General features: G+C 38.6%; 1 protein-coding gene across 1 annotated transcript in view; it reads left to right on the forward strand.

The window, feature by feature from the left end:
• Positions 1 to 19,198, forward strand: part of zgc:171482 (zinc finger protein) — a 239,473-nt gene that overhangs the window by 140,498 nt on the left and 79,777 nt on the right. Inside the window, exon 4 of the mRNA XM_062058188.1 lies at positions 14,101 to 14,281. Within this exon, the coding sequence (XP_061914172.1) occupies positions 14,101 to 14,281 (181 nt within the window). The remainder of the gene's footprint in view (positions 1 to 14,100; positions 14,282 to 19,198) is intronic.

Here is a 19,198-nt window from a genome sequence, read left to right on the forward strand (position 1 = left end):
TTTCCAATAATTTCTACAACTCTTATTTTTTTGTAAAAGAGTGATTGGAGCACATACTTGTTGGTCGCAAAAAAACATTCATGAAGTTTGGTTCTTTTATGAACTGTAGACATTTACTGGGTCTACAGGAAATGTGACCAAATCTGCTGGGTCAAAAGTATACATACAGCAATGTTAATATTTGGTTACATGTCCCTTGGCAAGTTTCTCTGCAAAAGGTGCTTTTGGTAGCCATCCACAAGCTTCTGGTTGAATTTTTGACCACTCCTCTTGACAAAATTGGTGCAGTTCAGCTAAATCGGTTGTAAGGCTGAAACGACGCGTCGACGTAGTCGACGTCATCGGTTACGTAAATACGTCGACGCCGTTTTTGTGCGTCGACGCGTCGCATATTTACGTCACACTACCGTCATGGCGGACCGCAAAGCAGACGATCAAAGCAGACGATGCGAGCGGTGCGAGCGGGGGGGGAAAAGCATGCCAAAAGTGGTCAAAAGTGTGGGAGTATTTCAATAAACGGCCTAATAATGTTGTTGTATGCACACTGTGTCGAGCGGAAATGGCCTATCATAGCAGCACAACGGCTATGAACGAACATTTGAAAAGAAAACCATCAACTAGTCAATCGTCCGCGCGAGCATACGTTGTCATCATTACACAAAAACATGAATGTGTCATTTGTATCTGCTAGGGGTGTAACGGTATGTGTTTTGTATTGAACCGTTTCGGTACGGGGCTTTCGGTTCGGCACGGGGGTGTACCGAACGAGTTTCTAAGCTAAAGCTAACTTTAGCTGCTAAAGTCTTAACAAGCTGCTTCGCTCCTCTGCCTCTGTCTCAGCACGCAGCATTGTCCCACCCATACAACCATCTGATTGGTACACACGCAGCATTGTCCCACCCACACAACCATCTGATTGGTACACACGAAGCATTATCAGCCAATCAGCAGTGTGTATTCAGAGCGCATGTAGTCAGCGCTTCAGCGTGGAGCAGATAGGTGTTTAGCAGGTGAGCATCAGGCAGCGGACTCTCCCCAAATGATAATAAACACCTCCCAGTCAACTATTAGTAACATCACTATGAGCCCGTTGACCTTCTAGAAATATAAACTGCAGCTCAGCTCACTCGCAGTCCTGGCTTGAGGTGAAGGCTAATTACCTCTCAGTTCCAGCCACATCAACCCCTTCTGAGCGCCTATTTTCAGCTGCTGGGAATATTGTGAACAAGAAAAGAACCAAACATGTACACATGCTAACCTTTCTTCATTACAACTGCTAGTCACTCACTGGAATGAGTAGAATTGGTTATTGTGTACTGTGTTGGACTGGATGTTTATTTTGCACATTTTAAAAGCAATACTTAATGTTTACAGTGCTCCAGAATATTTAGATTGGCACTTTTTTGTATTGGATGTTTATCTTTATTTTTGCACATTTTAGCATATAAGCAATACTTTCACTTTTGTTGAAATGTTTACACTGTTGTTACAGAATATTTTGTTTTGCACTTTTTTGTATTGGATGTTTATCTTTATTTTTGCACATTTTAAAGCAAAATAAGCAATACTGTTACTTTTGAAATGCTTATACTATTGCAGAATATTAAGATTTGCACTGGATGTTGACTTTTATATTTGCACATTAAAAAGCAAATAAGCTACTTTTAATTTTGTTAAATGTTAAAAGTTTTAAATGTTTACATTGTTACAGAATATTTTGTCATGTTGTTGTCAATGTTGACTGAGTGGCCATACTTCTTTTTTTTTGTAAATAAAAGCCATGCCTTTTGAAAAAACGGGCCTACATTTATTTTTTCATCTTCATTTTGAATAAAAAAAATAATCGGTAAAAGGAAAAATAATCTATAGATTAATCGAAAAAATAATCTATAGATTAACCGATTAATCGAAAAAATAATCTATAGATTAATCGATAGAAAAATAATCGTTAGCTGCCTTAGCCTTAATCGGTTGGTTTTCTGACATGGACTTGTTTCTTCAGCATTGTCCACACGTTTAAGTCAGGACTTTGGGAAGGCCATTCTAAAACCTTCATTCTAGCCCAGTGGTTCTTAACCTGGGTTTGTTCGAACCCTAGGGGTTCGGTGAGTCGGCCTCAGGGGTTCGGCGGAGCCTCCGCCACGGAGGTCAAGACAAACCCGACTCATCGTGTAAATAAAAACGTCTCCTTATCTGCGAATTATGGATACCCCCAGTCTTTGCGAGCAATCCTTTGAGGGTGCTGGACATAAAAACGAAGAAAAGGAACAGACTTTGCTGTGAAAATGACATGAGAGTGGCACTTGCCAAGGTGAAGCCACGCATATCTAACTGGTCTCTCAAAGGCAACAGCAGAAGTCAGACTGATTTGCAGGTGTGTAATTTGTTCTGAGTTCATGCACTGTGTTGGTTTTGTTCTTTGAACAAGGTGATGTTCATGCACGGTTCATTTTCTGCACCAGTAAAAAAAACGTATAAATGTGTCTTGGATTTGAAATAAAACATTTTTAATTTTTTTTTCACTAAAGAAGGGTTCGGTGAATGCGCATATGAAACTGGTGGGGTTCGGTACCTCCAACAAGGTTAAGAACCACTGTTCTAGCCTGATTTAGCCATTCCTCTACCACTTTTGACGTGTGTTTGGGGTCATTGTCCTGTTGAAACACCCAACTGCGCCCAAGACCCAACCTCCGGACTGAATATTTTAGGTTGTCCTGAAGAATTTGGAGGTAATCCTCCTTTTTCATTGTCCCATTTACTCTCTGTAAAGCACCAGTTCCATTGGCAGCAAAACAGGCCCAGAGCATAGTACTACCACCACCATGCTTGACGGTAGGTGTGGTGTTCCTGACATTATGTTCTTTACAAGTGTATGTAAACTTTTGACCACGACTGTATGTGATCAACAAGTGATTCGCTAAGCTAGTTGAACATCTGACTAAAAACACAGACTCTTACGAGGGATCAAAATAAACGACTTGATTAGTAGAATATCAATCATGACCTGTAACGCTATGTATATGTGCTTCAAACAGGAATATTTATACCTGTACATTTTTTTTTAAATGTCATAATTTGGATGAATGATTTGCTTGTTTTAAGCCATGATAAGAAGTTTGCCTTTTGGCCAACCGGGGCCAAAAGGCTGGTGAAGGGAGAGCTACCACCTGTGTTCAGGGTGCCTCGACAGAGTGGCCTCACAACTCAACTTTCACCCCAACTTCAAGCAGTCAGTGAGGCTAAAAAAAACAAAACAAAGGCACTGTGGGACTTCAATGTGCATTCACAAGGAGCGGAGCAGCATTTGATGGTAATTTTCAAATTGTTTACATTTTCTCATCACCGCTGCTAAGTGATTAAAATGGCACTCTGCCACAACAACCCTTTGTTAGGATTATTCTCAGAAATAGTATTACACACACCACCAAACTAACAAGCTTTTTTCTAGTGTTAAAATATGCATGTATTTAATTCAGCTGCCATTTATAGTTAGTATTTCAGGGAGCTCTTGCCACACTAAATCGTTAATTTCCCAAGCCTTTTTCTTAGAGTATACTCGGTGAAAAGCTGTCCAAGTGGGCAGCGATGAAGCAGGTCCCTGTTTAACTAGACCGGGGGTCAGCAACCCGCGGCTCTAGAGCCCTAGTGGCTCCCTGGACCTCTTTCAGAGATGTGTGAAAATGGAAAAAGATTTAAAAAAAAAAAAAAAAATTGTTTTAATATATTTTCTGTAGGAGGACAAACATGCCACAAATATTCCTAATTGATAGAAATCCCACTGTTTGTATTCAACATGCTTCACTGATGCGAGCATTTGGCGTGCGCCATTTTGTCCCACTGATCCTTGAACTCACCATAGTTTGTTTACATATACAACTTTTTCCGACGCTGCCACAGAAAGACGTGATTCATGCCACTCCTTCTTTGTCTCATTTTGTCCACCAAACGTTTTATGCTGTGCGTGAATGCACAAAGGTGAGCTTTGTTGATTTTATTGATTTTCTGGAGTGCTAATCAGGCATATTAGCTAAATTGATGTTAACATGCTATTTAGGCTAGCTGTCTGTAAATATCGCATCATTATGCCTCGTTTGTAGGTATATTTAAGCTCATTTAATTCCCTTTACTTATGTCCTCTGTGTATTTCATTTAGATTTGCATGTCTCATGACACGTTATCTGTATGTAATATTGGCTGCATTTATGATAGTTGTTTGTGTGGTATGTTGTTCCAGACCACAGCAAACATTACCCAGTTTGCAAAGCTTGCAATAAATCCATTAGAAGAAGACAGCCTGCCGTTTCCTTAAACTTGGACACACACATCTACTGTATATATCACAACGAGGTTTTCGCAGCTTACTGCGGGGTTCGTTCTCCCAAAATGCAGACGGACCACTCCGGAAATGGCGTGCAGGTAGGAACACGATTTAATTATCAAAACTCAGAGGTACAAAAAACAGAAAACGAGCCGACAGAAGAACGTGCCTGATCGCACTTAGCATGGATTATGGACAATAAATAATCACGTAACTTTGGCATGAAACAAACAACTTACGTAGCAGGTTGCATGAAGCAAATAATGACGCCAGGCCGACTGATCGGCAAAGGCAGGCTTAAATAATGCCTCTGATTAGTGCTCGGGAAGCAGGTGAGCGGGCGAACACTAATCAGAGACAGGTGGAAATAATAAGTAACCATGGTAACTAAAACAAACAAGGGTGCACAAAAACAGGAACTATGGAGTCCAAAACTAACAGAACATAACAAAACATGATCCGGACCACAGATCATGACAGTAAACCTTTGGCCATTCTAAACCAGTAATTTCCAGAAGTTATCTCATCCTGTGATAAGCCTCCATTTTACTAATGATTTGCAGATGAGTTACAAAAATGTGTAGAATGAAAATTAAAATACAACATTTCTGTCAACAAAGAGTTGCGTCTGCCTTTGATAGTAGGCTGATATAGACACTTGCATCATGTGTTGCCTTCATTATCATTTTAATTTTTTGCGGCTCCAGACAGATTTTTTTTGGTATTTTTTGTCCAGTATGGCTCTTTCAACATTTTGGGTTGCCGACCTCTGACCTAGACAGAAAAGAAGAACAGAAGACCCTCTTCACCCATCTGAAGTCACTCCTCACCACAACTCCATTAATAGTGCAATATACACTGACGATGTGAAATTCACATGTGAAGTTCTTTTCCCAGAGGTGAGCATAATCGTATGCATGCTACAGAATTGTCAAAGCCTAAATAAATGGTGTGTTAATTGTTTTTGTATTGATTTAAATTGCATTGCTTCAAATTCTCTTTAGGTCTTTTTATATTGCATTTCTGCAGTGAATGGCACTTCCTGTTGTCCATCAAGGGCAAGAGAAGGAAAGTAGGAACACTGATGGTATGTATGATAAGATTATCGCAAATATTCAACATGCAACTTTTAATAATAACATTTGAATAATAGGATATTGAGACTGATTTTGTGGATTTAAAGATTCCTTCTTTATAAATGTCGACATGTTGGTATGGAATTGTAAATGGGTATTGGGTGGGTAGACTTTGAAATGAATTGTATTGTTCTGTATTCTATATATTATATGATGATGTATATTTTAACTGTGGGTCCCTATCCATAAGCTGTACGCTTCTAGGGATTACCTTTTTGCTGAAGGAAGTCTGATACTAACAAAAGAAACAAGAATGTCATATAAAATTGCCTGTAAATAAATAAATAAACTATATCCCACTAGTTATCATATTGTCTGTTTTCAGTGAAGTGGACGAGTTCTGCAGGAGGCTGGAAAGGCAGTTGAGGAAGGAAGGAGCACTGCCATAAAGTCTGTTTTCTGGAAAGTTCAGCTTGTGCAATAAAACATTTAAAACCATTTCATTTAATTTATTTCATTGGAGGCTATTTAAGGCCGGTTTTGTCAATATAACCCCATGCAATAGAGCATATAAAATAATTTCATTTAATTGTTGGCTATTTAGTAGACTATTGCAACGCACTTCTTGTCGGGATCCCCAGCAAGAACATCCAGAAGCTGCAATACATACATAATAGTGCTGCTAGGATCCTGATGAGAGTGCGGAAATACGACCATATCACACCAATTCTAAAATCCCTTCGCTGGCTTCCTGTTCCACTCAGGATTTAATACAAAGTCTCCCTACTAACCCACCAGTGCCTCCATGGAAATGCCCCCCTCTACCTCAAAGAACTACTCACCCCCAAATCCTCCACACGACACCTCCACTCCGGACAGGCTAACCTCCTCCAACCTCAGAGGACAAAGCTATGAAAAATGGGAGACCGGGCTTTCTACTCCGCCGCTCCCAGTGTGTGGAGCGCTCTCCCTGACCACCTGAGGGCACCACAGACTGTGGATGCTTTTAAAAAAGGCTTAAAAAACCTTCTTTTTAAAAAAGCCTTTTTTTTTTAGATATATGCATACTAGTTCTAGCTATTAGGCTGTTCTAGTTTTTATTTGTATTTATTTGTATTGTTTTATTTTTTTAATACACTGTAGCACTTTGAGGTTGTTTGCTCAATGTAAAGTGCTTTTTACAAATAAAATATATTATTATTATTAGTACAAAGGCTTTAAAAAAATTGTTTTCCAAATGATTGCATCTTGATATTTTATTTGGATTTTGCTATGTGGAGTGCTAGTGTGCAGTCGCAATTTCACAGTCAACCAGTAGGTGGCACTGTCAAAACACTAAGGACTCTGAACGTGCAGCCTACGTTCTGCAGGCACATACTATTGCAAAGTTTGGTGATTAATAGATGAACAACACACTACGGTGACCATAGAAACAGTGATATTATATCCAATAAGTTGATGTTTTTAATCCGTTTTGCCTTTATTTTTCGACGTATTTGTTGCATCTTTGTTGCTCTTGCTGGATTATACTGTAAAAAATGGACATCAAGAAGGTGGTCTGCAGTAGAGGAGCAACTTTCCTATATTTTAAATATTCAGTGTTTTATTGTTCATAGTTTATATTGTAAATCCCACATTATGTATTTTCATGTACATTCAAGTGTCTTCTTCAGTAAAAAAACTAAAAAGACCATCTCAAAAACGGAAAGCATTTTAGGTATTTTTACTGAATTATATGACAGAATGTACATAAAAATATAGAATGTGGGATTTTCAGTATAAATTATTAACAATAAAACACTGCATATTGACAATATGCGTTGCGCTCCTTGCATACTATTTCCTTGATCGACATCTTTTATAATCAAGCAAGAGCAACAAGGATGTCATGGAGGACAGAAATAATAAATAAATGGGTTATACTTGTATAGCGCTTTTCTACCTTCAAGGTACTCAAAGCGCTTTTGACACTATTTCCACATTCATCCATTCACACACACATTCACACACTGATGGCGGGAGCTGCCATGCAAGGCGCTAACCAGCAGCCATCAGGAGCAAGGGTGAAGTGTCTTGCCCAAGGACACAATGGACGTGACTAGGATGGTAGAAGTTGGGGATTGAACCCCAGTAACCAGCAACACTCCGATTGCTGGCACGGCCACTCTACCAACTTCGCCACGCCGACCCAGCAACGAAGGCTAGGTGACCAAAGAATATATACAGTCGTGGTCAAAAGTTTACATACACTTCTAAATAATCAATCAATCAATCAACGTTTATTTATATAGCCCTAAATCACATAATTTCATGGTTGTCTTGAGTTTCCAATAGATTCTACAACTCTTATTTTTTTGTGATAGAGTGATTGGAGCACATACTTGTTGGTCACAAAAAACATTCATGAAGTTTGGTTCTTTTATGAATTTATTATGAGTCTACTGAAAATGTGACCAAATCTGCTGGGTCAAAAGTATACATACAGCAATGTTAATATTTGGTTACATGTCCCCTGGCAAGTTTCACTGCAATAAGGCGCTTTTGGTAGCCATCCACAAGCTTCTGCTTGCATTTTTGACCACTCCTCTTGACAAAATTGGCGCAGTTCAGCTAAATTTGTTGGTTTTCTGACATGGACTTGTTTCTTCAGCATTGTCCACACGTTTAAGTCAGGACTTTGGGAAGGACATTCTAAAACCTTCATTCTAGCCTAATTTAGCCATTCCTTTACCACTTTTGACGTGTGTTTGGGGTCATTGTCCTGTTGGAACACCCAACTGCGCCCAAGACCCAACCTCCGGGCTGATGATTTTAGGTTGTCCTGAAGAATTTGGAGGTAATGCTCCTTTTTTATTGTCCCATTTACTCTCTGTAAAGCACCAGTTCCATTGGCTGCAAAACAGGCGCAAAGCATAATACTACCACCACCATGCTTGACGGTAGGTGTGGTGTTCCTGGGATTAAAGGCCTCACCTTTTCTCCTCCAAACATATTGCTGGGTATTGTGGCCAAACCGCTCAATTTTTGTTTCATCTGACCATAGAACTTTCCTCCAGAAGGTCTTATCTTTGTCCCTGTGATGTCAGAAATTCATAAAAGAACCAAACTTCATGAATGTTTTTTGTGACCAACAAGTATGTGCTCCAATCACTCTATCACAAAAAAATAAGAGTTGTAGAAATGATTGGAAACTCAAGACAGCCATGACATTATGTTCTTTACAAGTGTATGTAAACTTTTGACCACGACTGTAGGCGTGATTAACTAACGAGACAGGTAGAACCACTAATCATCAACTGAAAACAGGTGAGGACGCTACCCAATAAACCGAGGGCAGGTGCAAACAATGAGTGTCCATGGCAACCTAAAGGAAAGAAAAGAGGGTAGAGAACGGAAACAGACTTCAACATGGGGAAAAAAGCTACTAGACATAATTCATGACATGACCCGGCCAACATTTACCTTGGGGAAGAGACTTCTGCAGTATCACCTTGCAGCTGCTTCTCCATCAAACACACCTTCAACAGCTTTTCCAAAATTGTAATGGCTAAATGTTTTTTAAACATTTATGGCTGGTGTTAGATGTATTCTGCTTCAGTATGGTGCAGACTAGCAGTGCTACACTTTAAGTATTTATTTTCAGCACTGTCCTTCAAACGGACTGTTTTTCCTTCCCATGGTTGGAAAACAAAGTTACACTATATTGCCAAAAGTATTTGGCCACCTGCCTTGACTTACATATGAACTTGAAGTGCCATTCTATTCCTAACCCATAGGGTTCAATATGATCTGGGTCCATCTTTTGCAGCTATTACAGCTTTAACTCTTCTGGGAAGGCTGTCCACAAGGTCGCGGGGTGTGTTTATAGGAATTGTCCACCATTCTTCCAAAAGCGCATTGGTAAGGTCACACCCTGATGTTGGTCGAGAAGGCCTGGCTCTCAGTCTCCGTTCTAATTCATTTCAAAGGTGTTCTATCGGGTTCAAGTCAGGACTCTGTGCAGGCCAGTCAAGTTCATCCACGTCTTTATGGACCTTGCTTTGTGCACTGGTGCACAGTCATGTTGGAAGAGGAAGGGGCCTGCTACAAACTGTTCCCACAAGGTTGGGAGCATGGAATTGTCCAAAATGTTTTGGTATCCTGGAGCATTCAAAGTTCCTTTCACTGGAACTAAGGGGCCAACTATCAGTGGTACTTTAACTTTAATGGTGAGGATGCGTGTAACTAAAAAATATTAGCTTGTAACTAGGGATGTCCGATAATGGCTTTTTTGCCGATATCCGATATTCCGATATTGTCCAACTCTTAATTACCGATACCGATATCGACCAATACCGATATATACAGTCGTGGAATTAACACATTATTATGCCTAATTTGGACAACCAGGTATGGTGAAGATAAGGTCCTTTTTTTAAAAAAAAATTATCAAATAAAATAAGATAAATAATTTAAAAACATTTTTTTGAATAAAAAAGAAAGTAAAACAATATAAAAACAGCTACATAAAAACTAGTAATTAATGAAAATGAGTAAAATTAACTGTTAAAGGTTAGTACTAGTGGACCAGCAGCACGCACAATCAAGTGTGCTTACGGACTGTATCCCTTGCAGACTGTATTGATATATATTGATATATAATGTAGGAACCAGAATATTAATAACAGAAAGAAACAACCCTTTTGTGTGAATGAGTGTAAATGGGGGAGGGAGGTTTTTTGGGTTGGTGCACTAATTGTAAGTGTATCTTGTGTTTTTTATGTTGATTTAATAACAAATAAAAAATAAAAAATAAAAAAAATAAAAACGATACCGATAATAAAAAAACGATACCGATAATTTCCAATATTACATTTTAAAGCATTTATCGGCCGATAATATCTGCAGGCCTATATTATCGGACATCCCTACTTGTAACCTAAAGCATAACAATCACCCGAGAGACACTTCACTTAAAACTCTCTTAAGTCAGGGTACCACTGTACTCGGAGGGCGAGCAATGGCAGTTATCCACCACTGCCAACTACAACCACAACAATATCGTCTTGTTTCTCAGCAGAGTACGTGAACGTGTACCTCATTCTGGGAGCCAGTGAGTGCAGGTTTGTTTTTCTGAAAAGAGGCAAATTAAGCTATTTTTACTCACCGTCTCTCTACCTAAGATGAAGTGTGTTGTTTACGCCTCCCCGGGTTTATGGAATATTCTTGGATTTTCCTCATCCTGTTCCAGCCTATACGCCAGATGGGCGAGAACAAAGAGAGGGAACAGCTCGGGAGAAATAATGCTTGGCTTGTTTGTGCGTGTGCATGCGCGAGTGTACTTTTTGTTCGCCAGGCAGTTGGGCTTTTTGTTTGTGTGCCGTCTGTTCTTGTTGGGGAGATATTCCTCATCCTCCTCGTCTTCATCATTTGTAATGATCCAGCAGTGATGAAAAGCCAAATATCATCCCAGAGATTGATCGTGTGTGTGTGTGTGTGTGTGTGTGTGTGTGTGTGTGTGTGTGTGTGTGTGTGTGTGTGTGTGTGTGTGTGTGTGTGTGTGTGTGTGCACTTGTCTCACCGTCCTTGTGTGGACATACACTTGATAAACCACCCTTTCTGTGAGGATCTTTTGACTTGTGAGGACATTTGCCTGGTCCTCACAACTACAGAAGTAAAATATTTTTTTTACTTTGTGTGTTTTGCATTCTGAAGTGAGTTTGCAACTAGGGATGTCCGATAAATGTTTTAAAATGTAATATCGGAAATTATTGGTATCGTTTTTTTTATTATCGGTATCGTTTTTTTTTTTTTGTTTGTTTTTTTTGTTTGTTTGTTTTTTTTATTTATTAAATCAACATAAGAAAACACAAGATACACTTACTCGTGCACCAACCCAAAAAAAACTCCTTCCCCCATTTACACTCATTCACACGAAAGAGTTGTTTCTTTCTGTTATTAATATTCTGGTTCCTACATTATATATCAATATATATCAATACAGTCTGCAAGGGTCAGTAAGCACACATGATTGTGCGTGATGCTGGTCCACTAATAGTACTAACCTTTAACAGTTAATTTTACTCATTTTCATTCATTACTAGTTTCTATGTAACTGTTTTTATATTGTTTTACTTTCTTTATTATTCAAGAAAATGTTTTTAATTTATGTATCTTATTTTATTAATTTTTTTAAAAAGTACCTTATCTTCACCATACCTGGTTTTCCAAATTAGGCATAATAATGTGTTAATTCCACGACTGTATATATTGGTTGATATCGGTATCGGTAATTAAAGAGTTGGACAATATCGGAATATCGGATATGGGCAAAAAGCCATTATCGGACATCCCTAGTTGCAACTCTTTACTCCCATCCAGGGCTAGATATATATTTTTTCATCATTCTAGCTATAGTGGAAAGGGGGGCCCTCACAACCGACTAACCAAACGTGGGTCCACACAAAGTAGGCAAGACGTGTGTGTGTGTGTGTGTGTGTGTGTGTGTGTGTGTGCGTGTGTGTGTGTCTGCTTGTATTTTTTTACCCTTCTTGAGGCATCAACAAGGAAAAGTACCTTCCATATGAGGACCGGTGAGCAAGTTAAGACCAAAATCATGGTCCCAATACGGAAAACCATTGTATATAATAGAGAGCCAAATACTAGAGTCCGTGAACATTGCTCCAAAGTCAGGATTTTTTTGTTGATTTAATGTGCATACAAAAGTAAACATTGACAGGTGCAAAGGCAGCAATATATGATAAAACAAGGTGGCAGCTAAAGAAGGACTTCCCTATTCATCCCCGAAAAAAAAACGCCAGGTGAACAGCTGATTTTACGACTTCCGGTGCTGACGTAAGACAACCCGCGTCCCATATGTGACCGTAGGATGAACAAATACACTACGGTACTAAGACTATAGTGGCCATTAACAGTTAGCTTCTACAGCTGAGTTGCCCAAAGTGCTGCACAGGGGCAATCTGTGGTCCATGACAAGTTTTTTCATTGGTCTTAAGCACCTTACAAAAAACAAAAAATAGAGATCTCATTTGCACCCTGGTGGGGAAATCTATCCAATTTAGGGTGGTCCCAAAAAGGAGGGGATTTTTCAAATTGACTGTGTGTCGGTTTTAAAAGTGCTCCCCCTGGGGTCAACATATGAAATAACAAGTGTGTGTAAGAAATTGAAATGTGCCTATTTGGCCAAAATTAATCAAAAACATTAAATAAATATGTATAAAGAGACAAACTGTAATAACTTCAAGTAAATAATGAAGATTAAAAACCAATTATAAACAAAAAATATATTTTAAAAAAATGAACTAAAAGCGGTCTTTTTCTCACAATGTGTTGACTTTTTTCTTATAAAATTTGGAACAATTTCTCTCATTCTTTCTGTTTCTGTAATATTGCAATATTTCCTTATAAAATTATTACTTTTTAATGCAAAATGGCAACATTTGTCATATAAAATTCTGACTTTTATCACAATATTGCCATTTTTTTTGTGGTTCTTGTAAAATAGTGACCTGTGTCATAATTTTGCCAAGTAAAATTCCAATTATGATTATAATATTGCCAAAATTTTAAAGTTTTCTTATAAAATTATAACTTTTGTCAAGTACATTTACAAATCTTTTCATAAAACTGCCAACATTTGAAGCTTTTCTTGTTAAATTACAACTGTTATTGAGTAAAATTCCAATTTCGATCATAATATTGCACAAATGTTCAGTTTTTCTTTTTAAATTTTGACTTGGGTTGAGTAAAATGATGACTTTTATTATAAAACTTGTTGCCCTAGTGTAAACTGGGTACAACACATGGCACACTGACAAAGCTTAACCTAATGTTACTATAACAATCTACAAGGTTAATGTAGGTTGCTTCTCTTTCTTCCCCTCCATTTTTCTGCATTCTTTCGTATCTCAAGTTATCATTACGTATATGTATTGTTGCATTTGAACAATTGTATTGTTGATAATAAAGGTAAAGTACTGGTATTGTTTATTATCAATAGCACTATTTCTATTGGTATTCATATTGCTCCATTTTTAGTGTAATAATGCTCATTGTCATTTCTGTATTTTTTTTAAATATTTCGCTAACTGCTTATTTGCTATCACTTTTACCATCATATTTGTACATGTCGTATTTGCTGATGTTGCTCTGTTGTTGTTGTTGTTGTTGTTGTTGTTGTTGTTGTGTTTGCTGTTGTTGTTTTTGTCTCTCTGTCTAATCCCCCTCTTGTCCCCACAATTCCCCCCTCTGTCTTCCTTTTTCTCTCTTTCTATCCCCTCCTGCTCCGGCCCGGCTGCATCAAATGATAATATAAATACATTTAGTAAAAAAATAAAAAAATTAAAAATAAAAATAAAAATTACAAAAACTGCCAAAATTTTAAGTTTTTCTTGTGAAATTGTGACCTTTTTCTTGTAAAATTCCAACTCATTTTTCACATCAAGCTTTGTTATATTTACATAGTATGTATATATTATTATGTTGTAAATACAAATCTTTATATATCTAGAAAGGGTGGTCCTAAAGAGGTAGGCATTTTTCGGAGGTCTCAAGAAGGTAACAAATACAAGTGTGTGTGTGTGTGTGTGTGTGTGTGTGTGTGTGTGTGTGTGTGTGTGTGTGTGTGTGTGTGTGTGTCACGTCCTCACCTGAAATGAACTTCTCACCACATTTGCCTTCTTTGTGTCCCCCACTTGTGTTTTCCAGGACTGTGCGGAGACAGAGGTGGATAAGAACAAGTGCTGTACCTTGTGTAACATGTTCTTCACCTCAGCCATCGTGGCCCAGTCCCACTACCAGGGCAAAACCCACGCCAAGAGAGTCCGCCTGGTGTTGGGCGAGGAGCCAAGCATCCCCACAGCCCTGAACATGCAGCCAACCAACGCAGGTATCACACATTTGCATAATGGTGGGATCTTGTTACAGCATTTTCCGGACTATAGAGCGCACCGGTATATAGTTCCATATATTAGACTACAAGCCGCAGAAATTTAAGTTGGGAAACGAGTTATTTACAGAGAAATGTTTTGTAAATGTTTATTTACGCACCTTAATTGTTTCCAAACTGTGTCTGTAACGCGGCAGTAAAACGGCTGATCAAACAAAACAGAAGTTATTGTCATGGACCCACTAGCTGCGGAAGCTGGCTCTCCAATCAGCTAAACCGACTCAATAACTCCACGGTGACGTTTTGGTAAATTTACTGAGGAATTTGTGAAACTGAAACAATACAAAAATAATGCCATTGTAAGTTAATAGTACTAACACAGACACACGCTAGCTTGATTACATTACAATAGCAAGTGCAAATAGGCATGAAAACACTCCTACATACATCACACATGGGAGGGTTTAGTAAGTATGAATAGTTTTAGTTATATTGTAAAACGTACGAACGTTGCTTGGAGTGTTGAATGAACACTCCATACGAGTAGAAACGCTATGTACAGCTAGAAGATGGAACAGCACTTGTACGTTCATCCCAGTCAGCGGACTCGTCCAAAAGATGTCGCCATAGCATAAACAATAACACACCTTTTCAGTCTCCCTTGCTTGGGTTTTATGAAAACTATTTGCATTATGGCTGTTAGCGAAGAAAAATCCATGAATTAGCTGCACCGTTTTATAAGCCTCATGGTGCAAAGCGTAGGAAAAAAGTAGCGGCTTATAGTCTGGAATATACGGTATTTAAAAAAATTAAAGTTAAGTTAAAGTACCAATGATTGTCACACACACTAGGTGTGGTGAAATTTGTCCTCTGCATTTGACCCATCCCCTTATTCACCCCCTGGGAGGTGAGGGGAGCAGTGGGCAGCAGCGGTGCCGCGCCCGGGAATCATTTTGGTAATTTAACCCCCAATTCCATCCCTTGATGATGCTGAGTGCCAAGCAGGGAGGTAATGGGTCCCATTTTTATAGTCTTTGGTATAACTCGGCCGGGGTTTGAACTCACAACCTGCCGATCTCAGGGCGGACACTCTAACCACTAGGCCACTGAGTTACACCGAACATCAAAAATTAGATTGAGCACAAAAAACCCTTCCAAACAGGTTGTGTCCGGAGGAGCTGGTTTGGGGGGGAAGTTTTGTCTCACTTACAGCAGATGGAGAAAAATTGAATTTAATTTGATGCATGTTTTGTACTAAAACGATTGCATAGAAATCTGCCAATGTGTTTACACGGGTCCAAGTTCCTCTATAAAACAGGAACACACTTGTGCTTTTAGGAAATTTCCTGCAAAAATGTTTGTCTCCCAAGTTTTGAACTGAACATACTAGTAGAAACGCTATGTACGGCTAGAAGATGGAACAGCACTTGTACGATCATCCAAGTCAGCGGACTCGTCCAAAAGATGTCGCCATAGCACAAACAATAACACACATTTTCAGTCTCCTTTGCTCGTGTTTTATGAAAACTATTTGCATTATGGCTGTTGTCAGGTTCAAACACTGATGACATATATTAAACAGACAAAGAAGCAAGGAATTGAACAGAGACAGAATTCAATTTAGCTCAATTGAGGAGAAATGTCGGGGCTGTACTCTTATACAGTCTCCCACCACGCTCTGACGAAAGATTGTACTTTTATTTGGACTTTCCCTGATTACCGTATTTTTCGGACTATAAGTCGTATTTTTTTCATAGTTTGGCCGGGGGTGCGACTTATACTCATGAGCGACTTATGTGTGAAATTATTAACACATTACCGTAAAATATCAAATAATATTATTTAGCTCATTCACATAACAGACTAGACGTATAAGATTTAATCGGATTTAGCGATTAGGAGTGACAGATTGTTTGGTAAACGTATAGCATGTTCTGTATGTTATAGTTATTTGAATGACTCTTACCATAATATGTTACGTTAACATACCAGGCACGTTCTCAGTTGGTTATTTATGCGTCATATAACGTACACTTATTCAGCCTGTTGTTCACTATTCTTTATTTAATTTAAATTGCCTTTCAAATGTCTATTCTTGGTGTTGGGTTTTATCGAATAAATTTCCCCAAAAAATGCGACTCATACTCCCGTGTGACTTATATGTTTTTTTCCTTCTTTATTGTGCATTTTCGGCCGGTGCGACTTATACTCCGGAGCGACTTATACTCTGAAAAATACGGTACATGGCAAAAGCTGTTTCTAAAGGAAGGGGGTCGTAAACAGCCGCTGCCTTTCGGTCACAAAACAGTTTAAAAAAAAAAGGTGCCTGGAGGGGAGTCAGATCCTGCTTCCTTTCCGCGTTGTAGATCTCGGGTCAACACAAAATCTTCCTGTGGATTACAATACATCAAAGGAACCGACACCTTCATGTAGCTTCCCATCCTACACAGTGGAGTTTTACAAGCCTTTTGATTGGTAAGATCAAAGACAGCTTTTGTGCTCTCGCCGGGAACTCATGGCAACACAAAGTTTTGTGATAACTTAGATACAATTATTCTGACAGCTGTTGGCGAAGAATAATCCACTAATTAGCCGCACCGATTTATAAGCCTCAGGGTTCAAAGCGTTAAAAAAAATTACACCAAACATCAAAAATTACATAAAGCACAAAAAACCCTTCCTAACAGGTGTCTCTCATTTACGGCAGATGGAGCAAATTTGAATTTAATTTGATGCAGGTTTTGTACTAAACTGAATGCCTAGAAATACATATTTTAATAATTAATTTTTTTTTTGTGCAAAACTAACATAACTATCATATTAGCCATAAAATTATAAACCTTCCCAACTTAACTACAGGCATGATTTAAACACAGTGGCCCTGCCTTTTACATCAAGGACTATAGTTGTGCGACACAGGGGCCAATAGACTCGTGTGTGTGTGTGTGTGTGCAGTGTTATTAAGGAAAGTAGCTATTGGCTGTCCTAAAAGTCGCTAGATGACATCATTGCCTCATTTACATAATTGATTGCAATGGACGCCGTAGAAGAGAGTAATAACGTGGTGGGAGAGTTAAAAAGTGAGTTTAAAAAAATGCCAAGTATGATTAGAAGTGCAAAAAATGTTTTTCTATTGATTCTCAGTTTGTTTTCTTTACATTTAAATCAATATTGGTCTGCAGTGTTAAATGTCAGCGTTTGAAATATGATCAAAAGTCTGAAGGGTTGTGACATTCACATGCACATTTTTAGACTGGATCAATAACACGAATGATGGGATCGGGGGCCGAGTCGCATTTGTGTGGAGGTTTCTTTTGATTTGCTTTGTGTTATCTGACTGCAGCTGGGACTGCTGCGCGGGGTCTGCTGTGAACCTGACCGCCTGTGTTGAGGACGTTAATTGCAAAATAATTCACGCTTTCTTGTGTCCAAGACAACTGAAAAAGTCACTAGTCGCTCGTCGTTTTGAAGAAAAAAAGTTGCTAAAAGGAGTCGGAAAGTCGCCGGATTTGGCGAGAAAGTGTCCAAGTTGGCAACGCTGCCCCCACAGATGAATAAATACACCTATGAATACAACAGAGTGCCAGTGTTTCTAAAATTCTACACCAGGGGTGTCAAAGTTAAGGAATGAATGATCTATGGCCCCCCGGGATGATATTTGATTAGTATTACAACCGGCCCGCAGGCCACAGCCGCCTGCTGCTGTTTTGCACGCACCGATACTCCATTAGAGTTGGCGCTAGGAATTTTCAAAATGGGGTCCCAGGGACCCCATCAAGTCATAAAAATGGGGTCCCACAGTAAATTGTTGGGGTCCCACCTTTTTATAACCGTTTTGAAAACAAATGGTAAATGTATGCATTATCCTGCTATATTGTGTTTTGGAAAAAGGTTGTCATAAAGGTTACTTAATTCATTAAAAAAATATATATATAAAAGAAAACAAACTTGTATGCGTATGTACATTTATTCAGTTATAAACATTAATTCACTTTCTTCTTTCCTTCATGCATCTACACTTTACCGCTGCCGGTATTTTTTTTCTATATTTCCATTGTAATATTTTCAGAATATGTTTGTTCTATTTTTGGCCAAAGTAAGACAAATAAAACAATCTGAAGTTGTCTTTATTTTTTATTTATTTATTTTTTTTGTCCTGTCCAGCTTTTCAGGCAAATCATATAGTTGATGTAGATGCCCATATCGGCTTTTCAGATTTACTTTATTTGTTGCTTTATTTGTATTTGACTTTATTAAATGTGTTTATATTATCATTTGGTGCAGCCGGGCCGGAGCAGGAGGGGATAGAAAGAGAAAAAAAGGAAGACAGAGGGGGAAATTGTGGGGACAAGAGGGGGATTAGACAGAGAGACAAAAACAACAACAACAAACACAACAATAACAACAACAACAACAACTTTTTAGTTTTAATGCCATGATTTTAATAGTCCGGCCGCGTGTGCACAGATTTTCCTCCACCCGGCCCCTGAGCTAAAATGAGTTTGACACCTTTGTTCTACACCTAATACGAGTTTTGACTATAAACTATAAAAAGACTTTGAATAAAAAATATAATAAACCTCAAAAATGTGTTTAGAAAAATCAAATTAGACTATCAAAAATATGCTATGTCACTTTTTAAATGGTAGTCAGTGGGGGCGTAATAGCGTATGTCTTGACACATAGCGATAGATTAATAAACATTCACTGTAGGGGGTCGTGAAAAAAGAATATGTGCCCTAGGAAAATGTAACTGTGAGCAAGTACCTCAATAGAGGTGTCAAAAGAAAGGGGGCGTGAGAGGCAATGGTATAAATGGCTTCAAAGTGTTAGTAAAGAACTATCCTCACATATACAGAAAAAAAAGGGGTGGTGGCGTGAAAACAATTATTTCCCTTGAGGCGACGTTATGGGAAA

Source organism: Entelurus aequoreus, linkage group LG09 (genome assembly GCF_033978785.1).
Source record: "Entelurus aequoreus isolate RoL-2023_Sb linkage group LG09, RoL_Eaeq_v1.1, whole genome shotgun sequence".
NCBI lineage: Eukaryota > Metazoa > Chordata > Actinopteri > Syngnathiformes > Syngnathidae > Entelurus > Entelurus aequoreus.